Raw genomic sequence first — 25624 nt, forward strand, 5'->3', positions numbered from 1 at the left:
GAGGGAGTGAATGTTTAATGTTTGGTAGATGGGCAGTGGTTAAATAAGCTGCTGTGTCTTTGGATGAGATTGAGCTTCGTGAGTATTGTTAGAATTGCACTCAACCAGACGAATCCACACCACAGCAGGCTGAGCACTGAGATGTCAGTGTGACAGCATGCTGGAGAATTAAAATAACAGGCCAATGGAAACTCAGGGTCCTTCATTCTTTCTGCAGTCTCCATTCACACTTACTGCAATGGAACACTACAAATACCTGGCTCCTTCCGCTGCCTTGACAACAATTTTCTTTGCATTTGAGTGGAAATAGATTGCCAATCACAGAAGAGTCAGAATTAAGTCTCTAACTTAAATCTCAAGCAAACTATTAAGCAAGATGCAAATCTCCAGGTTTCGCAGGATTGAGTGTTGGAAGGATAGCCAGAGAGCACCCAGACAATCACAAAGGCCAACCTCCCATCTTATAGAATCCATCTACCAGGCCCGCTGTCAAGGAAAGGCCGCCAGCATTCTTAAAAGATCCATCCCACCCTTGCAATATTTATCTACAACCTCTACCACCGGGGAGAAGGTACAGAAGCCTGAACACACGCACCAGCTGGTTTTGAAACGATTTCTACCCTACTGTTGTTAGAATACTGAATGGACTCACAAACTCTTAACATTCGCCTGTACCTGTGTTTTTGTTTTGCCGCTGTTTACCTATTATTTACTTATCTGTGCTACTTAACTCTGTAATCTGCCTGCATTGCTCGCAAGACAAAGCTTTTCACTGAGCCTCGGTACACGTGACAATAACTTCAATTCAATTCAATTCAATTCAGATGAATTGACAGTTGAAGATAATGAAGAAAGGGAGTAGTGTCATTATCCTGAAGAGGTTGAATGAAGAGATGCTAAAGTGAATCCATTCGAGCCACCAAGGAATTGGGTCAAGTCTGAGGAAGGAAAGAGGTTTTCTCTACTGGGCAAACAAAATCAAGCATCATATTTGTATATTTGGAACAAAAATCCACTTATATCAGGAAACTGCAAGAACATATGAATGGGAAGACTCTGTGTATGTGTATTATTGCTTATCAAAGTTTACTGAAAAGGGAGTCAGCCTACCTTCTGCAACTTTTTATTTGCATTTCATAGTATGATACAAACACCAGTGTGTTTCCCCCCTTCTTGATAAATTGCCTTTTTACTGGGGAAAATCAGCCCTTTGTTTTTGAAATCCACCAGAAAATCAGCCCTAAATATACACCCCAGTGAGCATTAGCTACTCTCTATCATCTCTGGGGTATGTGCCAGTTCATTCGAAAAACATCTTTTATAAAGTTGTGAATGTCTGAACAATTTCTGGATATGGGTTCTCAGGAGCAAAGGATTTTTGAACCAGGAGAGAAAAATTCAAGAATTTATCCTCTCCATAAAAACGCCTCACAGTGCTTCAGCTAGTCAGTTCATTGGAGTTAAACAGGGTGTGATGCTGTCTTGTGAATCTCATAGGGAATCTTGATGCAATGAGCCTAGTCCCAACTTTTCCTTACCTGACCGGGTTTGGCATTTTCACAGATATAGGCCTCACGATCCTTCACAAACTCGGGTGCGTTGTCGTTAATATCGAGGACTTTCACTGTGACGGAAACACTCCCAATCTGTGTGGGGTTCTCTGAAATGAAGCAGACACCATCCAGACAGCTCACTTTATCTGTGATCAATATTGGGCTGGCACAAGCTAGACACATACGTCTAAAGATGTATATTAGTCAATGACTTTTTGCTCTGCCATCTCATACTGAGCTGCCCCTGTAACAACTTACAAATGACCAAACCCTTTCACACTTTACTGAAATCAGTTTTATTCTGACCTAAAGAAAGGAATAAAGGTGCATTTATGTAGAACTTTTCACTATCTAACATATTGCAGCCCATTAAGTATTTTTGACGTGTAATGTTGGGAAACAAGGTAGCCATTAATACAGGAGAAGGCTCTAACAAATAGCCAGGTGGTCAGGATCAGATAGTTTGCTTTCTCAGTGATGTGATTGAGGGAAAGTTATTAGTTAGATGAACAGAGATAAATCCCCTGCTTGTCTTCGGAACAGTGCCAAAAGGGCAGCTGGTATCTCGGCTTGATGTCTCTGATGGTGCAGCATTGCCACAGAACACACTGGGGAGTGCCAGTCTGGATTAGAGGTCATCAGTGTGGGACAGCCATCAAGGAATCCAGGCAGGAATTCAGGACAAATACCTTTATTCAAGGAGCAGTGAGAATGTAGAGCTCACTGCAACAGAGGCTCCAAGGAACGCATTAATTCCATGTAAGCAATAAAGAATGTCCTGGACTCCACCTGGCAGCATTTGTTTCATGGACTTATATATAAGCTATAGATTGCAGAAGATTTTTTTTTTCTGTAAATGAAGGAGATATACAGTTTTCAACAAATTGGAATTATTTGCATGTTGAAATTATCACAAATGCACAAACTTATTATTTTACACTTTCCTTTGATTTTAGTGATTGTCTCTATCCTCATTATAAATTAAAGTTCAAGAGTTATATACGTCTACAGTACAAAAAAAAGATCTTTGGCCCCATCACGTCCACGCTGGTCAAAAATAACTATTCTATCCCAATTTCCAGCACTTGGCCCTTACCCTTATATATCTCGGCATCTCAAGTGCACATCTAAATACTTGTTAAATTGTTATGAGGGTTTCTGCCTCACACTCTTACAAGCTGAGAGTTTCAGATTCCCACCCTCTGGGTGAAAAGAAGGTTCCCTTGCATTCCCCTCTAAACCTCCTGCCCCTTACCTTAAATCAATGTGCCTGGTCATTGATCCCTTCATCAAAGGAAAAGATTTCTTCCACTCTATGCCCCTCATAATTTTACACATCTCAATCATATTGTCCTCTCAGTCCCCTCTGCTCCAAGGAAAGCAAACTATCCAATCTTTCTTCATAACTAAAGCTCCCATCCCAGGCAACATCCTGGTAAACCTCCTCTGCCTCCTCTCCAATGCTGTCACATCCCTCCTATAATGTGGATTCCAGAACTGCTGTGTCCTAATCAATCTTTTACACAGTTCCAGCACCACCTTCCTGCTCTTGAACTCTATGCCTTAGCTACGACAACTTGTTCGATACGCATTGTATAATTTGACATCCATGATTGTCCATCTCAAGGTTGAAACAAGAAGTATAGATGTACATAGGAGAGGCAAAAGGGAGAAGGGAACAGAAAGTTATTGCTGATAGAGTTAGTTGTGGAAAGATAGGAAGAACTCGGATGCATGAGAAACAGCAGTGTCTGGTTGGGTCAAATGGCCAGTTTGTGATTTAAGCATTGTGTGTAAGACTTATGCATTGAAATCTCTGGAGTGGGATTTGAGATTACTGAATCACAGGGTCACTGCAGATTGACTAATTTCTCATAAAAATAAAACCAATATTGATATCAGTATGCTGGTATTACAGATTTCACCCCAGTGCTTTATGTATGGATTGGAATCTTGTCGTGGCATTGTTAATTGACCAAGGAGCTGATTCATTGGTAGAGACTCTGGGGTTGACCTATGAGGAAGAGTTGAGTATGTTGGGTCCTATATTCTTTGGAATTTAGAACCACAAGAGGTGATCTGATTGGAAAAATACACAAGTCTGAAGGGATTGGGAAGGGTAGACTCCGAGATTTTGAGAAGATTTGTAGCTCAGGTTGAGGTTCTGGATGTAGGTTTGCTCGCTGAGCTGGAAGGTTCATTTTCAGACATTTCGTCACCATACTAGGTAACATCTTCAGTGAGCCTCTGGATGAAGCACTGCTCATATTTCCTGCTTTCTATTCATCTATACAGTGTATTCAAAAAGAATGGGTACCTAATGAACATAGTCTGCCAATTTCTCAGCAACAAACTCAAACAAGCAGACAAACATGTCCAGAAACCCTAGCCACTCTCCCCTACATCAAAGACATCTTGGAAATGACTACCAGACTACTCAGACCCCTTGGCATCATGGTAGCCCACAAACCCACCAACACACTAAAACAGCAGCTAATGAACTTGAAAGACCCTATACAGACAACAAGCAAAACTAATGACATTTACAAAATACCGTGCAAGGTCTGTAACAAACACTATATTGGACAAACAGACAGAAAACTAGCCACAGGATACATGAACATCAACTAGCCAGAAAACAACATGACCCTCTCTCACTAGTATCCTTACATACGGATGAGGAAGGACACCATTTTGACTGGGACAACACATCCATCCTAGGACAAGCCAAACAGAGACATGCACAAGAATTCCTAGAAGCATGGCATTCCAACCGGAACTCTATCAACAAACACATTGACTTGGAGCCCATTTACCGCCCCCTGAGAAAAAGAACAGGAAATGACATTACCATAGGAAATGATGTCTCCACAGGAAATGACATTGCCAACCCAAGGAACTCCAAACATATAAAGAGAAAGCAGGAAACATGAGCAGTGCTTCGTCCGGAGGCTCACTGAAGATGTTACCTACTATGGTGACAAAACGTCTGAAAATGAACCTTCCAGCTCAGCGAACAAATTTACATCCAGACTCTGAGATGTTTTCCCTGGCTGGGGAATTAAAAACACAGGTGTACAGTATCACACTATGGGGCCAAACATCTAAGACTGAGATGCGAAGACATTCTTCAAATAGTTTTGGGAATTCTCTCCCTGAGAGGGTTAGGTATGCCTGCCCCATCAGATTGAAATTGGCAGATTTCTGATTTCTTCAGAAATTGAGGGAGATGGGGAGACAATGAAAAGGGAGTTGAGGTAGATCAACCACAATCTTATTGAAGAGTGGAGCAAGTTCCAGGGGCTGCTGTCACTTTGTATGCTGAAATTGATTGTGATCTCCTGGCTACTCTCCCACACACCATCAGAGAATTGTGAGTGCAGAATTTGTCAGTGGTGGTATAGACAGGGGTTTCCTTGCTCTGCCAGTCCATAATGCGAAAAATAACTGATGAAGCCAGGACACACTCTATTGTTTGCATAACAAATCCCGACCACACTTTAAAGCTGAACAGAATAGCCTTATGCACCATGAAATAGGAGTGAGAGAATTGTTGACTCTCTGTAGATGGAGTCTTTAGCTTAGGCCAACACAAGGGCAGAATTTACCATTGATTACTCCAAGCCGATTTATATTTCTTAATGTATCTTTTGGGTATTCTAAGGTTTGTGCTTAAATTACTGATGTACTTTCCCCGGCATGGCAGGACCACTCTCTGGTTAGATTGCCCTAACTTTGCTCAAGCACAGCAGGTTTATAACTTCGAAGCAATGAATATTGTTAAATGACCCCGCAGGGCATAATAATTTCCTTATTCAAAGGCGTCTTAACTGATCTTCAGACCCTGAGAATGCATCAGCTTTCAACTTCAGTGCAGCCTCATTGTGAAGATGTTCATCAAAAGGCAAACCTTTTCATTTCAAAATGTTATTAAACGCTACACATAAGATAAAATCTAAACTGTTGACTGTTTGAAAGTCACTTTGGGAACTTGGTTGAATTGCTGCCTCACAGCACCTGAGCACATTTTCCTTGACCCCCCCAGCTCCTTTTAATTCATGTTGCACCATGACTGCATTATCTCGTCAAACTGAATTAACACAAACTGCTAACACAAAAGGGCTGTGCAATATTTTAATCAAATATTGAGTGATCCTCAGGTACATACTCATTTCCATTGCCAGGACTGTGATGTTATGCCATGAGAATTGCTCTCGGTCCAATGGCTTTGCAATCATTAAAGCTCCGGATGCTATGTCAATGTAGAAGAATCTTGTGGGATCAGTGGATCGGTCAACTGAATATCTTTGAAATCAGCAGAAAAAGATGAGAGGAAAAGGCAACATTAATAATATATAGCTTTCTTGCATCAAAAAAAATCAATCAAATATAATTTAAGATCAACCTAACTTTTTATGACGTTTGCTTTTTCGTTTCAATCATCGCTGGTCAAATATTATTCTGAGAGATTGCAAATGCTGTGCATTCATTACTCCTGACTGTCTCCCTAGAATACTGTGTACAGTTTCAGTCTCCTTGATAAAGAAGGGATGAAGACAGAGAAACATTCAAATTAGGTACAGCAGTAGGCCATTTGGCTCTTTAAGCCTGTCCTGCTATTCAATATCATCATGGCTGATCACCCAACTCAGTCCCCTGTTCCTGCTTTTTCCTCTTCCTTTGATCCATATGACCCTAAGAGCTATGTCTAACTCCTTCTTGAAGACAGTCAATGCTTGTCAAACTTTTTCTATGGCAGAAATGTAAATTGTAAAACACTCAATGCAAACAAATTCCCATGATAATTCCTGGGACTGTCTCTCTCTCTCTCTCTCTCCCTCTCTTTCTCTCTCATACTAGTTTAAAGTAAAAGGCAGGCTCCAGAAAGACTGACCAGTTAATCATCAAACGCCCTCACACACACTGACATAACCCCACATTCCACTAGTTCAAAATCCAAACCCTAAAGTACATGGTATTGCTATACATCCTACACTATAATACAAGCCTAGCCTGTCTAACCATTCCACAGAAGATCATCCATCCATTCCAGGTATTGTGTGGTAAACCTTTTCTGAACTGCTGCCCATGCATATACACCCTTCCTTAGAAAAAGGAGACCAATAATGTACACAGTACTCCAGGTGTGATCTCACCTGTAAAACTGAAGCGTAAACTCTTTTACATTTGTATTCAATGCTTCTTGCAATAAACAGTTACATTCTGTTAGCTTTCGAATTACTTACTGTACTTGCTTTCTAACCTCTTGTGATTCATGCACGAGGACATCCAGATGCCTCTGCATTTCCAGGCTCTGTACTCTCTCACCATTCGATAATATTTTATATTATTATTTTATAATTTTCCTGAAAAATGATTTGTTCTGTTTTGGGCCCTGTATTGCTTATCTTTACCTCTATTCAGAGTTCAGGATTACAGTTACATTTGGCATATTTAAAGGACCCCACTTCTTGTAGGTGGAAGACTCAATTGCCGGCTTGGAAGTTAGTTGGAATTAATTGGACTTCCTGCAGCAAATTCAACTGAGGGATCTTAATTGATAACCTTCAGTTTCAGCTTCTGCCAAGCAGGGTTCAATTTGATCGCTCCTCCCACCTTTACTGAGTGACAGGACAGTGGACGGGAGTGACTATAATGTAGATTTAGGCATGGGCAATAAACCATGGATAAGCCAGTGAGGCCCACATCCTGTGAGTGAATAAAACAAACTTGATATTGCTGCAATGAAGCACTGTGACTTTTCAACGAGGAACAAGTTGAGAGATTTGTGCCTGTTTTCAGGAAGAGTAGCATTGATGAAATTGCTGTCAGGACATCATTTAACATTCTAGGCATTGTGGGTGCTGAGCTTTCTTGGCCTATCTGTCAGGAAGCATCAATATACAGATAATGGGACACAAGAGACAGAGAAACTGCCACTCAATAGCCTGTTGGTCTACAAGGTCAGAACCCCGGCCAATTCTTTTGCCTGTCATCGGAGAAACATGGTTTGTTGTCAATGAGATGAAGAGGGAAAAGTTACCAATGATCATTACACAGCACCTTCCAAACTCAGTTCTGAAGAAGGATCACTGCACCCAAAATGTTAACCCTGATTTCTCTCCACAGATGCTGCCAAGCCTGCTGAGCTTTTCCAATAATTTCTGTTTTCGTTTACCTTCCAAACCCACTCCCACTTTCATTGAAAAGGACAACGGCAACAAATACATGGATCACCACCCCCTGCAAGTTCCCCTCCAAGCCACTTAATATTCTGACTTGGAAATATATCGCCGTTCCTTCACTGTCACTGGGTCAAAATCCTGGAATTGTGGGTCAACCAACAGCACACAGATTACAGTTGTTCAGGAAGGTAGCTCACCACCACCTTCTCAAGGGGTAACTAGAGACAGGCAACAAATGCTGGGCCCAGCCAGCGACACTCACGTTCCGTGAGTGAATAAACAAGGAGATAAGCAATCAGCCAATGGGAGGCATTCTCTCTCAGGTTAAACCTGAGTGGCCTTTCCCTGGTGTTAACTCCCTTGAAGTGAGGTCATTGTTATGGGGTCCATTTATAGAGTTAAAGAGTTATAGAGATGTACAGCACGGAAACAGACCCTTCGGTCCAACCCGTCCATGCCAACCAGTTATCCTAATCCATTTCTGTGAATCTAGAATGCCACCTGATTTGGGCAATAGGAAATCGAGGCTCAATAATGGGAGCAGGATCCTGATTGCCATTTTAGTTAGGAATTGGTCAGAAACTGCAGCCAGCCCCACGAGTGTGGGGAGAGAAGAGGCCAGCTCCAAACTAAGTCTGGACTCATTAATGGTGGACACCAGGACAGCAGAGTTTCAGAACGATAGTCTGGCTGACTGGCCTCTCCAGTCTCCCTAACCACGGCGATCTCTTCGACCATGTCTCCCTTTCCTGGAAAGAGTTCCCTCACATTTTCCTTCACTGACTCTGCTAAAGCTTCTTGTGATGCACCATCTGCCGTTCCTTAATATCGTGATGAGTTGAAGGGTTGGTTTTGGGGTGGGCGTGGGGGATGTTTATGGGGAGGTGGAGAGAATGAGCACAACAATGGCAGCTGTCTGAAAGATCAAAATCTCTCCCTTTGTGTCAACAGCAGTTAGAACGGACAAGGGCTTTGACCTGAAAATGAACCTCATCCGAATGTTCGTTACGGTGCAGATAGAGGCCGGTTAGAAACCACAAAGAAAGACAACTCAACCCAATCATTTATCTGGGGAACAGGGGGATAGGTCCTTTTGTTAAGACATCAATACTGATGTCTTAATCTTTGAGGAACAATATTCCATTTCCCAGAATATCTTGACTGTGGTGCTGGCAGAATTCTTCATTAATTTGGCTTGTCACAAGTTGTGTACAAAATTCAGAGCCTATCTGAGCAGAACCATTTGGACAATATGACACATGTCATAGAATCATACAGATGTACAGCATGGAAACAGTCTTTTCGGTCCAACTCGTCCATGCTGACCAGATATCCTAACCTAATCTAGTCCCATTTGCCAGCACTTGGCCAATATCCCTTTAAACCTTTTCTATTCATGTACCATCCAGTTGCCTTTTAAATGCTGTAATTTTACCAGCCTCCACCACTTCCTCAGGCAGCTCATTCCATAGACACACCACCCTTATGGAAAAGTTGCCCCTTAGGTCCTTTTAAATTTTTCCCCTCTCACCCTAAATGGCTGGACAATGATGACTCCAGTTCTTGAACCATCCTCCAATAAATTATTGAATCATTACCTGTAACCATCCAATTCTTCAATAACATCTAAAATCAGAAAGGGGGAATAGTCTTGACCACTGTGTATTTCTTCCTTACTCTTTCTTTGGTGTGTTGCTCTATTTTTGCTCTATTTATTAAAACCCGTTCAAGTACTGTGTGTTTTACACAAATGTCAGAATTAAAGAAATAAAGGTAATATACACAACCCCCAAGTTATTGCTGATGTTTACTCAAAGTCATGTTCTTTTACTCACTAGTGCAAGTTAATTTCTAGTCTTACAATGACCTCGGGTCTTTGGTGCGGACAGTTTTACCAGTTTCAATGTAGCTATGACTGTTGTTACCATTATAAGTACAGTATACCATTACAGGTGACAATCCCGTCAGTGCCATGTCCACTGTTTGAGTAATGTGGCTCAACAACACAGGTAAACAGGGGTGGGGCAATAAATGCTCACCTCACCTTGAGATACCTATATCCTGTGAAGGAATGAAAATAAACTCAACGATTCACTGCCCTTTTCCAGGTAACATCACCTTGCACGTGTAGCGTAGTCTGGTGGTTACGTGACTGAACTCGTAATCCAAAGGGCCAGGCTAATACTCCAGGGGCAAGGCAGCTGGTGGGATTTAAATTCAATGAGTAAAACATTTGGGATGCAAAGTTATTCTCCCATGGCAATGGCCATCAATTGTTGTTAAAAAAACATCTGGATCACTAATGTTCTTGAGGGAAGGAAATCTACCATCTTTATGCCATCTGTGCTAGCATGTGACTCCAGACCCACAGCAATGTGGTTGACTCTTAACTACCCTGTGAAATTGACAAGGAAGGTCTGGGTAGCAAACTCAGTTTGGGATGAGCAACACACCAAAGAAAGAGTCAGGAAGAAATACACAGTGGTCAAGACTATTCCCCCTTTCTGATTTTAGATGTTATTGAAGAATTGGATGGTTACAGATAATGATTCAATAATTTCTTGGAGGATGGTTCAAGATGGTTTGTGGGCGGCACGGTGGCACAGTGGTTAGCACTGCTGCCTCACAGCGCCTGAGACCCGAGTCAGGAAGAAATACACAGTGGTCAAGACTATTCCCCCTTTCTGATTTTAGATGTTATTGAAGAATTGGAAGGTTACAGATAATGATTCAATAATTTCTTGGAGGATGGTTCAAGAACTGGAGTCATCATTGTCCAGCCATTAAATCAAAGTCTTCAGCTTCTTCGCTTCGGCGGGTCGGTGTGGACTTGTTGGGCCGAAGGGCCTGTTTCCACACTGTAATCTAATCTAATCTAAAAAAAAACTGGAGTCATCATTGTCCAGCCATTAAATCAAAGTCTTCAGCTTCCATCATCCCAAAGCCATTCACTTTCTTTATCTTTAGGAACAGTCCCTGACAATCCTGCACATTACATTCCTTTCTGTTCCAGGGGCTTCTAACAGGTTCCTTTAATTCAAACATTGTCTTTGAGTGTCTTCACCAGTCACCATTCACAGTTTCTGTATCATATCGGTGACATGAAGAATAAGGAGGGAATCCTGGCTTTATTCACATTAGATGAATTCACAAGAACAAGGCAGTTTGAAAAACACATGCATCTCACATACCTGTGACTCAAACACATCATGCACACACATGACACAAATACATATTTCACACATGGATGTTACAAACATTACACACATGTATGACACAAACACATATTGAACATATGCACAACACAAACATTACACATACATGACAAGCACACATCACACAAGCACAAACATCACACACACGACAGATAACCATTACAAACATGCATGACACAGACAAAATTTACACACATGATACAAGTACATATCACACATGCACAGACAAACATCACACATGCATGACTGACCTGACAACCATTACAAACAAGCATGACAGACAAACATCACAGACACAACACAGACAAACATTACTAACGCACATGACACAGACCAACGTTATGCACATGCAAGACACAAGCACATATCACACACATGCATGACACAGTCAAACATCATGGATATGCATAACACAAACATCATGCAAACGCATAACAAAACATCACACACATGCATGACGCAAACACATATGACACACATGTGACACAAACGCATATCACGCACACATAACCGAGGCATACACACATGGGGCAGCTCAGTGGTTAGCACTGCTGCCTCACAGCGCCAGGGACCTGGGTTCGATCCTAGCATCGGGTGGCTATCTGTGTGGAGTTTGGACAAGCTCTCTGTGTCTGCGTGGGTTTCTTCTGAGTGCTCTGATTTCCTCCCACTATCCAAAGCTGTACAGGTTAGGTGAATTGGCCATGCTAAATTGCCTGTAGTGTTCAGGGATGTGTAGGTTAGGTGCATTAGTCAGGGGTAAATGTAGGGGAATAGGTCTGGGTAGATTACTCTTCACAGGGTTGGTGGACTCGTTGGGCCGAAGGGCCTGTTTCCACACTGTAGGGATTCTATGATTCTACTCTATGACATCATACGTGACACATTCATCAAACACACACACAACACAGGCAAAACACAAACAGATGCACAGAATGCATTCATAATACAACCACCACAGAACACACAGAACAGGAGAGATCAATGTGTTTGACAAACGCCAGATGTTTTTCTGTGTCTGACTCAGTGCTGCATTTCCAAGGGCAGTGGTTTTCCACCTGGGGAATGTGCAGACTTCTGAGGCCTATAGAGACTGACAGGAGATCCTGGAGGGTATATGAAGGTATGATTAGGGATGAAGGTGTGAGTGGGGAGAGTCTTCCAAAGTGCAAACAGGGCTCATTACATTAACCCGAAGGGAGCATAGAATATGTGTGGAAGTCACCAAAAATAAACACCTACTTTCTGAAAGGTTATTCAAACATTCTTTTCATGTAACACATTCACTTTATGCTTCTCATTTAATATTATCACTGGTTATTAATCCATTTGACAAGGCATTCCTCAATCAAAGAAACGTGTGTATCACTACCTTTGGGAATACAGCACTCAGAGAGATGTTGATCATTATTCACAACCTCTGTGCTGTGCAGCAAGGGAGTAAGTGGGAGAGATGAATTCTGCAGCAAAAATAAATATGCAGTAATAAATTATGGAGGGGCTGGAAATGTACCGAAAATATGACAGAGGAAATGTATAATCTGAGACAGCTTTCTTACCACAGTAATCTGTGCATTGACTTAATTAGACTTACTGGGGCCAGCCAGAGAACTGGAAAGGGAACTTAGTCATAAATTATATTCTTAAAGGTGATTACTCCGGCATGGACTGCCCCGGTTCAAGATAATTGCTCACCAGCTCCTTCTCTAAGGCAGCCAGTGATGGCACACCCCTGAATAAATAAATAATAATGCAGTGGATTTGTGGCACTAAAACTGCTATTGAGGGTCACGAAGGCTCTGTGGATCAGTTCCATAAAACAAAGAAGTCCAAAGGCGTGTAGATTAGGTGGATTGGCCTAATGGGAAATGCAAGGCCACAGGGATAGGAAAGGGGTGTAAGTCTTGCTGAGATGCTCTTCAGAGGGTCGGTGGGCTTGATGGGCTGAATGGCCTGCTCTCACACAGAGGGAATCTATGATTCTAAGAACTATGCATGCTGGAAATCTGAAACAGAAACAGAAATCGCTGGAGAAACTCAACAGATCTGGCAGCATTTCTGGAGAGAGTAACAGAATTAACATTTTGACTTGAGTATGACTCTTGTTCAGACTCAAAACGTTAACTGTTTTCTCTCTCTGCAGATGCTGGCAGACTAGCTGAGCTTCTCCAGCGATTTCTGTTTCTTGTTTAGGTAGATCAGTTGCTGGTGAAACTCGAGTAATTGGGATGTTAGTGTACATTCAGGAGTGTCCCCGCTGGGGAGGGAAAATGACACTGTTTCTTAATTCTGGCAGCTGTGGCTTGACACTGAAGCTACATCATACCTGATGGAATTATTGGCCGCGTCTGGGTCTTTTGCCGAAACAGTTTGGATGGTAGTACCGACAGCGACATCCTCATAAACCTCCACCTGGTAGAAGCTTATCTCAAACTGTGGTGGCTCATCCACATCTTCAACTGATACAACCACCCTGGTCGTATCACGGAATGGACCAAAGTTTAGAAACCGCAGGTCCAGGTGTGTATTGGTTCCTTCCACAGTTAACGTGTAGCTGTCTTTAGTTTCAAAATCTAAAGGCTTAGAGAGAGAGAGAAAGAAAGATAAAGAGTTAAACATAAGGAATTTGTTTTTCCAAATAATCACCAATGTCACCTCTGTCTCAGTTCATCTGCTGCTGAGATTCTGACTTCTGTCTTTACTGTTTCTGAATTTAGGGACAGTGTAAGTTTTGAGCCTGGGAGCTGAGCACTTACAGTCAGGAATACCCATGAGGTTGGGGTTAAATGAGCACAGATATCTCAGAGGGTTATGGAGCTGAGGGAGATTCATGAGGTAGGGAAGGGTGAAGCCCTGGGGAATTTGATTTCCTCACTGGTTTCCCACATAAGCCCTCCATCAACATGAGGTCACCCAAAACTCTGCTTCCCAGAGAGAACATAGAGCATAGAACATTATAGCCCAGTACAGGCCCTTTGGCCCTCGATGTTGCGCCGACCTGTGGAACCAATCTGAAGTCTATCTATCCTATACTATTCCATATGTTTATCCAATGACAATTTAAATGCCCTTAAAGTTAGGTAAAGTTGCCCTTAAATATCATAACCTTCCCTTTCCACTGTGCTCCCTGGTTCCTCGTCAAACATGTTTTGATTTTAAAATGGCCGTCCTTGTATTCAAATCCCTTCACAGCTTCATGCCTCCAGTGTCTGTCATCTTCCCCAACCCAACAACCTTCCAAAATATCTGTCCTCCTCTCGTTCTGACCTCTCGAACATCCTTAATTTTAATCACTCCCTCGTTTGAAATCGGACTCCCAGCTGCCAAGGACCTAAACTCCATTCCTTCTCTAAACCTCTCGCCTCGTCACCTCGCTTTCCTCCATATATTACCCTCCCTAAAACCTACAACATCAGCCAAGCCTTTGCTCAGCTGAGCCAGCGTGTGGCTCCATGTTAAAGTTTGCTTTATAACACTCCTGCCATATACCTTGGAGGGTTTTATTGCAAGTTGGGTGATATGTAGATTGCTCCTGTTGCTCTGTCAGGCCAGGCCACAGTAGAGTCTGGCCCGATACTGTTCTCGTTCTATTTCAGAAAACTCTTACCTCCTTGAGGATGATAACCCCAACTTGGTTGCTATTATCAGTGACAATATCAAATGTGTTCATCCTGTCTCCGTCGATGATCCGGTAGCTCAGTTCAGCATTGATCCCCTCATCTGCATCTTCAGCAAGAATTCTTCCCACTGCTGAGCCAACCAATCCAGTTTCCAGCACTGTCATCTGATATAATCCTGAGGGGTGGGGGATAGAAACACACATAACTACTTGTTAAGTTTCCATTCTTCGGCATTGTTGGCGAGGCCAGTGCTTAGTCGCCAATTGCTAACTACCCAGATGGTGGGGCGGTGAACCATCTACAAATGAGTAGCTGTCTTGGGCTACTTCAGAGCGCAGTTAACAGTTGGACACATGCCAAAGGGTTTGGGAACATGTGTAAGTCAAATCTCTCCCCCTTGAAGGATACAGGCCGTCCTTGGGTTCTGTTGTGGGGTCTGAGAGAGATTAGATTCTCTACAGTGTGGAAACAGGCCCTTCGACCCACAGTCCACACCGACCCTATGAAGAGTAACCCACCCAGACCCATTTCCCTCTGACAAATGTACCTAACACTATGGGCAATTTAGTATGGCCAATTCACCTGACCTGCACATCTTTGGACTGTGGGAGGAAACCGGAGCACCCGGAGGAAACCCGCGCAGACATGGGGGAGAATGTGCAAACTCCACACAGTCGCCCAAGGCTGGAATTGAACCTGGGACCCTGGCGATGTGAGGCAGCAGTGCTAACCACTGAACCACAATGTCACCCTTCTGTTTGTATACATGTCGGAACACAGTGCAGGATCACAGAGAACAACTATTTGTAAGTACAGGCAATGTTCAAATGTCAGGGCTTTAAAACTGCACTGCTGTATGGGATCATCTTCGTTAAATACAAGGGTTTGTCATTCAGGGACCTCCTGCATTAATGAATGAATAAGAACAACCCACTAGTTTCATGGCATTTAAAAATAAAATCATTACACTGCAATTTGCCCCAGCTTGCTGAATTAGTTGTACTTAAGCCCCATCTAGATGGTTGTAATGGAATTTGAACTCATGTCTCTAATCTGACCCTTTACATGACGAGTCTGATTGCATGGCTACTATGCTCCCATTCACTGTAGCTGGGTTAGTATTGCTGTTGAACTTGACAACTGTTAAACATTATGATATAGTTATGGGTTCTGCACTTTGCCTCATTATTCAATGTCGTTGCCCACACCTACTATTTGGATTTCAAACATTGAGAGAGAGTACTCATTTAATTTAATAGGTCTTTAGAAATTGGCATTGAATGATGAGGTGTAATTATGTATTCTTTATGGCTGAAGGTTCTGTTTGTTGTAAGATTCAGAACTGAAATTAGGAAACCACAGGGCCCCAGACTGAGCTGCAGTATCAGGGCTCCCCCTACTGACTCTGAGAGAAAATTCTAATCTCGGTTCAGTCCGTCCCCACCCCTTTTCAGGGAATTTAGGATTGGCAAAAGACATATGTATCCCAAGAATGCCCTTCTTATGCTGCTATGATTTTCACTGTAAAATACACGAATGATTTAATTTATTCGATACTTAGGGACACGTTTCTCAGCAAATGCAAGATTATTTTTTCAAATGATCATTTCCAGCTCCAAGCAAAGCTGTGGTTTTGGAGGTAGGTTGGACCAGGTGAAAAATCATAGAATCCCTACGCTGTGGAAGCTGGCCATTTGGCCAATCAAGTACATACCATCCCTCCAAAGATGATCCCACCCAGACCCAGCCCTACCCTATCCCTGTGACCTTGCATTTCTCATGGCTAACCCACCTTGCCTGGACATCCTTGGACAAGCTTCCTTTCCTGAAGGTGGGATTTTACAATAATCTAGTAGTCTCATGATCTCCACTGCGGAGACTAGAATTTGTTAATTGACCTGAAATTCTGCCAGCTCCTCATGTCTCTCCAACAATACTGCAAACCTCAGTATTTCTAGTCTAGAGCCATTATCACAGGTTTATAGGTCCTGGTATCAGGATGGCTCAGAGACATTTCAGGATTTGGAAGATGTGATCCTATAAGGATTTATAAAATAGCCAATGTTGTGACTGGTGCAATATGTGTTTTTCTTTTGTCTGTCAGTCTGCATAATGCAGAGAGTTGGCTTCTTGCTGAGACAGATATCTTGAAGTTTATTAACATCGCTAACCATTTACATGGCTACAATTCCACAGATTTTGCTGTACTATGTTACACTGAGAGGGACTGAAGAAGAGGCAGGTACTTTCTTATCTGAATTCACATGTCATGACGCGCTGTAACTTTCTGAAAGCTCCAGGCCTGTCTGATCTGGAATCTGGGTGACAGTGTGCATCTCTCTTTTGTCCCATCCTTACTTGTAAGGATTGTCTTCCATTGGATTAATCTCCGCACATGGGCAGAGGAACACAGTGGATTGCTGTTGCTATTTGTAAGATGAAGTTAACAATCACACAACACAAGGATATAGTCTGATAGGTTTATGTGGAAGCACTAGTTTTCGGAGCACTGCTCCTTCATCAGGTAGCTAGTGGGGCAGGATCATAAGACACAGAATTTATAGTAAAAGATCATAGTGTCATGCAACTGATATGATATATTAAACAAACCTAGATTGCTACTAAGTGTTTCATCTTTGAGAATGATTTAGGTTTGTTCAATATATCGTATCAGTTGCATGACACGATGATCTTGTGTTATAAATTCTCTGTCTTATGATCCTGCCCCACTAGCTACCTGATGAAGGAGAGCTCAGAAAGCTAGTGCTTCCAAATAAACCTATTGGACTGTAACCTGGCGTTGTGTGATTTTTAACTTTGTCCACCCCAGTCCAACACTGGCACCTCCACGTCATTATTTGTAGGATGGCAGACCAGGAAACTGTTCAGCTTGACCGCCGTGTGTCAGGATTCACAGGATAATAACTGGCCTTTATGGCCATGCCACAAACACACCTGCCCCAGCCAACACGATGTGGGATTTGAACCCTGGGCTTCTGGCCTAGAGATGGTGACACCACCGCTACACCTCTGTAGCAAATGATGTAGAAGAGATACAGTAGAACACAACTAGGACCTTGGGAGTAAGATGAAAGGACACGTGTGCAAACCAGTGAAAGGTGACTAGAAGTGATTTCAGGAAGTTGTTTGTCTAAAAAACAACCAAGCAATGGAATGGTCCTCCTGGCAAATGGCTGTGATAAAATCACTAGCTTCATTTAGGAGGTAGTAGACTGTTACAGTGGAAGGAGTTTAATGCACTTGCTGAATGAATTAACTTACCTGTCACTATTAATGACCAGGTAATTCAGATGTTTATTCAGAGGTACCACTGTTGGACTGGGGTGGACAAGGTCAAAAATCACACTGTTACAGTCCAACAGGTTTATTTGAAAAACCAAGCTTTTGGAGCACTGCTCCTCCATCAGGTGAAGGATACTCCAAAAGCAGTGATCTGAAAGTTTGTGATTTCAAATAAACCTGTTGGACTATAATCTGGTGTCGCGTGATTTCTGACTGGGTAATTCAGAGACATTTTACCGTGATAGTTTGAGACTGAATTCAGTTTCTTAAAAAAATAATCCACACATAAAATACTGGAGTTGGTGGAAGTGACCATGTCACTATTTGTTTGTTGAAAATGACCATCTGCCTCACTATTTTCTTTTCAGGAAGGAAATCCATCTATAACTGAGCTCTCCAAATGTAACTCCCTCCCCATGCTAATGTGAGTAACTCTTCAATGGCCCCAAAAAGTCACTACGACCTACACTGGCTCAAGATGAAGGTTCATCACTGTCTTCTTTAGCTAATCAGCAATAGACAACAGATGCCAGTGAGGGCCATCTCCGTCATTGTCTTGCAATCTCAGCAATACACTGAGAAATGGGCAGGATCAGAGGTCAATCAGAAGGGACTGTCTTATACACTCAAAGGGTATTTCCTCTTTTATCTGCCTGTGAGTCACAAGGTTTTGCCTTCAAGTCCCACTCCATTGCTTGATCATAACCAAATCCAGGTTGATGGTGTGTTGCAGTATCAGGGGAGTGTTGCACTGTCAGAAGTGCTGTCTTTCAGATGAGCTGCTAAACCAAGGCTTCCACTACCCACTCGGCTGGCTTGAAAGATCTCTCAGCACTATTTTAACAAAGTAGAGAAATGTTTTCCCTGGTGTCCCAGGTCATATGTGCCCCCCAATCATCATCACAAAGAAAATGGATACCCACCCATTATCAAATTGCTGTTTTGCTGGGACTTGCTGAGTGGAGTTAAAAATCCTTTATGTTTTAAGTTGAGAAGTTCTTTCAGTTGTAGTGCAAGTAAAATTAAGTTTTTAAATGATTTTAAATACTTTCTGTTTTTAAGACGTTGCAGAATGCACTGGGCTCTTTAAAACTAGCTATTCGGAAGATGAAAGACAGCAATGAGTGCATGTTTGAGGCCCATTACAGTCAGAAACCATTACAAGTTTGATTATATGTTAAATTGCTGGTGTTCTAGGTGTTCCTGAAATGATTGATGTGTAACCATTGAGTATAAATTGCCAGGAGACCATCATTAGCATTTGGAACGTAAAGGCTCCCTTTTTGGCAATCATTTTTCAATGCTGCCTTATTATCTGTGCAAGGCATACTACTCTCCATGTCTCCATGTGGCAAGGTGGCTCAGTGGTGCTTCACAACACCAAGGTCCCAGGTTCGATTCCAGCCTCGGGTGACTGCCTGTGTGGAGTTTGCACATTCTCCTCGTGTCTGCGTGGGTTTCCTCTGGGTGTTCCAGTTTCCTCCCACACTCCAAAGATGTGCAGGTTAGGTGGATTGGCCATGCTAAATTGCCCATAGTGCTATGTGCATTAGTCAGAGGGAAATGGGTCTGGGTGGGCTACTCTGCAGAGGGTCAGTGTGGACTGGTTGGGCCGAAAGGCCAGTTTCCACATTGTAGGGAATCTAATGCAGTGGTAGTATCCCTACCACTGAGTCAGGAGGCCTGGGTTCAACTCCTAGCTGCACTGGAGGTGTGTCTTAACATCTCTGAACAGGCTCCCTTTTGGGTTCTTGTAAGACAGTGATAGTGTTTCTACCTCTGTGCCCCACCTTCCACCGGTTCCTGAGGTGTGTCATCTCTGGACAGATTGATGAGAAATATTTACAGGCTCCCCCTTTGGGAACTTTGAAATGCATGGTCAATGAAACATTGCCAATTATAATTTCTCTGTAAGAGTCAATAGGGCACATAACACACGGCCATTGTCACCATTGTATCTCTTGGGAAATTGTGAGGGATGTGAATGGGTCGGATAACTATAAGGTTTATAAAGTTTAAAGTTGGAACTCCTAATATAGATCATGTGAGAAAACACTTAACTGAGAGACGTTGAGGAAGAATGGTTATGGAACTGTATTATTTTGACCTGGTTATACAGAACTATATTTAATTCCTATTGTGTAATAAAACAGTTGTTGTTTGAATAAAGTAAGATTCAGTAATCTCTCCAAAGCCTGACCAACCAACATATACTGGGGGCACCTTTGCTCAGAGCCACTAATTCATGTTTTAAAAAGATCTTTGGAGTTGTAAGGGCAATGATCAACTGGAAAAAACTGAGTAGGATTCACTGGTGTGACAAACATCTAATACAATGGCTATACACTGAAACTCCAGGACTCTTGTGATACAGTGGTAGTGTCTCTATCTCTAAGCCAGGGGATGTTGATTCAAGTCCTCCCTGCTCCAGTGATGTGCCTTAACCAGTTGATTAAAATGTCAATACATTAAAACTGGCTGCATCAATTGTATCACAAGGTTTGAAACTCTTGATAAATGTTTTCTACTTGCTAATCAATACAGGCACTAAAAAGAGGACTCTATGGTGCAGTGGTAGTGTCCCTACCTTTGAGGCAGGAGGTCTGGACTCAAATCTCTCCTCCTCTGGAAGTGTGTAATAGTATCTCTGATCGGATTGATTAGATGATATCAAAAATTCTTTATCCCAAGACCTTTATACCTCAGATGGTGCCCTAAGTGTCAAATTGTAAACTTTTCACTGTACTCATGTGAGTACATGTGACAATAAAGCTAAAGCTAAATTCTAGAAAAGAAACCGCATAATTATTTTAATTTTGATGTAATAATGTCTTTAACTCCCTGTGGAAAAGAACCAAAGTTATTCCTTTCAAATTTGTTTTTTTTTGTGAAAACATCTTCTCTGACATTTTAATAATCGTGGTAAGTGTTTGGTAACTGCAGCAGTTGATGACACAGGTACTTACTGTGAGGGAATCTCGGAGGATTGTCGTTGACGTCTGTGAGTGTGATGTTCACAGTTGTTGTCCCTGATAATCCTCCCATTTGCCCACCCATGTCCTTTGCTTGTACAACCACTTGATATCCATCCTTTACCTCGCGGTCCATGTTTGACAATGCTGTCCTGATGATACCTGGAGAAATTAAAGAGGTTTTGCAATTTCCAGTACTTTGAGAAACGATCAGCAGGGGGCACCAGTTACTAGCAGCGATTAGTAGCATGAGGCTCGATTCACTTTGCCTCAGGATGTTCCTACTTTGGGGTTAACCTGGAGAACAGTCATTAAAATTGTGATTTAAAGTTGGGCTATCTGACAACTTCTGACTTCATTTTTTGCAAACAAAGAAAGACTTACGTTTGCATATCACCAGATTTACCTTCAATGAAATACGTAATGAGACACAGTCACTGGTGCAAGTAGAAAGCACTGCAGCCAATTTGTACACAGCACGTTCCCACAAACAGGAAAGTGACAGTGGTTGGATAATCCCATTTCATGATGTTGGCTGTAGGATAGATATTGGTCAGGCCATCTGGAGATAATGCTCCCCTGCTCTTTATCAAAAATAGAACCATGGAATTTTCTATATCCCCCCCCAAGTAGATAGATGGAACACGGTGCAAAATCCCAACAAAATTCCACACCTCTGACAGTGCAGTGCTTCCTCAGTGGGTGTCCCTCAGAGTCTTGCGTTAAAGTCCTGCGGAGGGTCCTGAACTCTGAACATTGTTGTAGTGATTGTAACCAGGTCAGCCAATGGACCTCAGAGTATGAGTTCCCTGACTGGGGCTATTAATCTGGTCTAGTCAGGGAGCCCTGCTGACAGATATGAACAGGAGGGTTCTGTTCACTCAGAGCTGGCTCTGAGGGAGCTGGATCAGTGTCAAGGATTCTCCATGTGGAAATAAAAGGTAACTTGGTGAAGGGAAAGCTGGCCTCTGTTGAGTTATTTCAGTGGCAAAGAGAGTAAAGCACAACAGTTGCATTTTGATTAGTTGGATTTTTGTGGTATGGTGGTAGTGTCCCTACCTTCGGGCCAGGAAGGCTGGGTTCAAGTCCCAGCAGCTTTGGAGGTATGTCATAACGTGTGTGAATAGATTTATTAAAAATATCTACACGAGTATAGTAAGAGCAAAATACTGGGGATTCTGGAAATCTGAAACAAGCACTGACAATGCTGGGGAAACTCAGCAAGTCTGGCAGCATCTGTGGAAAAAGCATTTGAATTAATGTTTTGAGTCCGATATTACTTCTTCTGAAGAATCATACCAGACTCGAAGTGTTAACTTTGCTCTGAAAGGACCTCTCAAATTTCAAATCTAATGTTGATCTTACTTTATGAACACCTTCTTTGCATTTGAAACTTGGTATTCCTCACTCTGTCCCATCATCCTATGATCTTTGTGTGGTATGATCCATTTTACTGCATGCAAAACAAAACTTTTCACTGTACCGAGGTACATGTGACAATAATAAATCAAATCAAATCAAATTAAATGAGAAAAGTAACTAGATCCTGTTTGTCCAAGACTCTCAAAAGCCTGGCTGTGATATTTCTAAAATGTGTATGTGTGCTGGGGCCTCTGTCACATTCCATTTGTACAAAAGGACACAAGCTCGTGATAAAAATTTGCTGATGCAAAGAAATCTTTATGCTTCACTGTTCTGAAATTAACCAATCAGTCACAGAATTTTATAATATGGATTGATGCCATTCAGGCTATCATGCCTCTTTGAATAGACTGTCTAATTTAATCCATCATGGAAGTGTAGATTTCAATTGTTCTGTGTTTGATTATAAGAGTCTGGTAACTAACCTATGTTCACTCTGCTGGATTGTCAGAGGTCACATGAAACCAAGTTATAGTCCAACAGATTTATTTAAAATCACAAACTTTCAGAGCTTCACCTGACAAAGGGGCAGTGCTCCAAAAACTTACGATTTTAAATAAACCTGTTGGACTATAACCTGGAGTCATGTGACTTCTGATTTTGTCCACCCCAGTCTAACACCGGTATCTCCACATCATGTGCTGGATTGGTTAAGCCTGGTTGTTAACTCAGTAAACCAGACACAACAGGAAATGCTGGAAGTTTCTCAAAGGTAACATTGGCAGAAGTGTGAGTACAGTGATTGTGAAGATAAACTCTCATGAATAAACCTGTTGCACAGAAAGAAAATAATGTTATATCTGCACCGCTCAGAGACACATAAAACATGCAGCACTTCTTGATAACCTTGTAAAGGCATATTTTTAAGTAAAGGTCTTTTTGGAAGTTCCCTGGAATCTGATTGAACCATCCTTTTAATTCCTGTGTTCCAGATCTTATACAAGCTGGTTGTTAGAGATAAGGTTGGAGGAGGCAGTAGGGGTGGAGAGGAGTCTATGGAGATGCTTGGAAGAGGAACACAGGGTTAACTCATGAATCCAATAGCAAAGCGAAGACATAGCTGGATGCACACAGCTCCTTTGAGAGATTGAAAGATGAGATGGAAAAATAGTTGTGTACCTGTTCTTGCTTCCACAGAGAAGTATGGCTGTCCCTGCAGGATGCTATACACCACTCGAGCGCTGTTTCCGTATGTGGGGTCATCAGCATCACTAGCTGTGAGCTGTATCACAGACGTACCTGTATACAGAGGAGGCATTATCATCAGATCTTTGCATTGGAAATAGAAGAGTTTATTACAATGGGTCTGCTTGCGGTTTTTCACATCTGATGGGGTTAACTTTGTCTTTGGACAACGGTGGGTAATCATGAATCTGCCACCTGTTCTACAGCTTTCTTTTGTTTATGTTTCCAATGGTGACACCATGAGCAAACGACCCCCTATTGTGTGGATCTTACACACACCCGAGAAGCTGAACATTTTGATGAAAACTGCTGGACATTTAATGGCTCCACCAAATGAGTAAACACGAAAGCACAGAAAGTTGAAAGCTCAGAAAGAGGCTATTTAACTCACGGTGCACGGGTTAGCTGAGAAACAGCGATCCCACTTAACATCATTTTCCAGCTCTTGGGTTTGTACCCCAGTAGGTTACTGTGACTGCTGCTCATAACTAATTGTTTTTTTTAAAATGTGATGAAGGTTTGAGCCTTAGGTGCTAAGTTCCAGTTCCCCACTACGCTCTGAGTGAAAACCAATTCCTCCTTATCGCCTCTCTCATCCTTCAACTAAACCCCAGAGACCCAGGTAGTGTTCTGGGGACCCAGGTTCGAATCCCATCATGTCAAATGATGGAATTTGAATTAAATTAAAATCTGGAATTAACAGTCTAATGATGACCATGTAACCATTGTCAACTTTTGGAAAAGTTAATCTGGTTCACTAATGTCCCTTAGGGAAGGAAACTGCCATCCTTACCTGGTCTGGCCTACATGTGACTCTAGACCCACAGCAACGTAGTTCACTCTTAACTGCCCTCTGGGCAATTAGGGATGGACAATAAAGTGACACCCACATGCAAGGAATTAATTAAAAACCATACTTTAAATATATGTCCCCTGTGAAGGGAGACACCTTCTTGTCCACTTTAACTAGACCATACATCATTTCACATTCCTTTATGAAATCTCCCTTCAGCACTCTCTGTTCCCATGAAAACAACCCTAGTCTTTCCAATCTTTGCTTGTAGATAGTCCTCCTCAAGCTTGTCTTAAACATGCAACCTCTTATTCTGAGACTATAAACCTCTGGTCTCGACTCTCTTCCAAGGAGAAACAACCTCTTTGCATTGACCTTGTCAAGTCCCCTCGGAGTCTTGTATGTTTGAATAAGTTCACCCCTCATTCTTCAAAACTCCAGGTACAGGCCTAACCAACTCAACCTCTTCAGCTTTTTCAGCTTTTAAAGGGTGGCACAGTGGCTCAGGGGTTAGCATGACTGCCTCACAGCACCAGGGATCTGGGTTTGATTCCAGCCTCGGGTTACTGTCTGTGTGGAGTTTGCACATTCTCCCTGTGTGTGCGTGGGTTTCCTTCGGGTGCTCCAGTTTCCCCTCACAGTCCAAACGTGTGCTGGTTAGGTGGATTGACCATGCTAAATTGCTCATAGAGCCCAGAGATGTGCAGGCTAGGTGGATTAGCCATGGAAAAGGTGGGGTTACAGTGGTAAGGTGGGGGTCTGGGTAAACTGTTCTTTGGAGGGTTGGTGCAAATTTGCTGGGCCGAATGGCCTTTTCACACTGTAAGGATTCTATGATTCTCTCTTCACAGGATAGCCCCTCCTGGTGAGTTCTCATTTACTATACCCAGTAGATCTCCTTGTAATAAACAATGGCATCATTGATTCCTGGTTTGGCCCTTGAACCTTGTACCCTGTTCAGTTCATTGCTGCTGTGGAGGCATCGCCCTTTCTGATGGGTTTTGGAACAGGGTGATGAGAATGTTTGCCTCTTTCCGGGTGGGGGCTGATCTGTAGAAGATAAGTTGCAATCTCATGTTGAGTGTAGGACTCCTGATGCAATTTTGAGGGGACCTCAATACCCTCTGACTTGCTGTAAACCCTCTTGTACCCCTCATTAATGTTGGCATTTCTGTTTGCCTTGCATGCACCGAAGGTTAAAGTTTCCCCCTTGATCCTAAAACTGCCAAGTGTGACTGCCGACATGCTACTGTGAGATTGCTGGAAATCTCTTGAGTTCAGGTTTTCACACTAACTAACAATTAATTAAACAGTATGACTGGCTGATTGCAAATTAAGAGATATGCTAGGTGTAGGAGAATTGCACATTCTTTTGA

At 42.4% G+C, this 25624-nt stretch overlaps 1 protein-coding gene across 4 annotated transcripts in view; it reads right to left on the bottom strand.

Moving 5' to 3' along the window:
• The window catches only part of LOC122564555 (cadherin-20-like), a 153981-nt gene that overhangs the window by 16519 nt on the left and 111838 nt on the right, over nt 1-25624 (bottom strand). For all 4 annotated transcript variants that reach the window (XM_043719619.1, XM_043719618.1, XM_043719617.1 and 1 more), the window contains 6 exons: nt 23390-23509; nt 20843-21010; nt 14561-14748; nt 13280-13533; nt 5722-5858; nt 1539-1660 (listed from right to left, as the gene is read on the bottom strand). In XM_043719619.1, the coding sequence (XP_043575554.1) occupies nt 1539-1660; nt 5722-5858; nt 13280-13533; nt 14561-14748; nt 20843-21010; nt 23390-23509 (989 nt within the window). The remainder of the gene's footprint in view (nt 1-1538; nt 1661-5721; nt 5859-13279; nt 13534-14560; nt 14749-20842; nt 21011-23389; nt 23510-25624) is intronic.

Source organism: Chiloscyllium plagiosum, chromosome 29 (genome assembly GCF_004010195.1).
Source record: "Chiloscyllium plagiosum isolate BGI_BamShark_2017 chromosome 29, ASM401019v2, whole genome shotgun sequence".
Taxonomy (NCBI): domain Eukaryota; kingdom Metazoa; phylum Chordata; class Chondrichthyes; order Orectolobiformes; family Hemiscylliidae; genus Chiloscyllium; species Chiloscyllium plagiosum.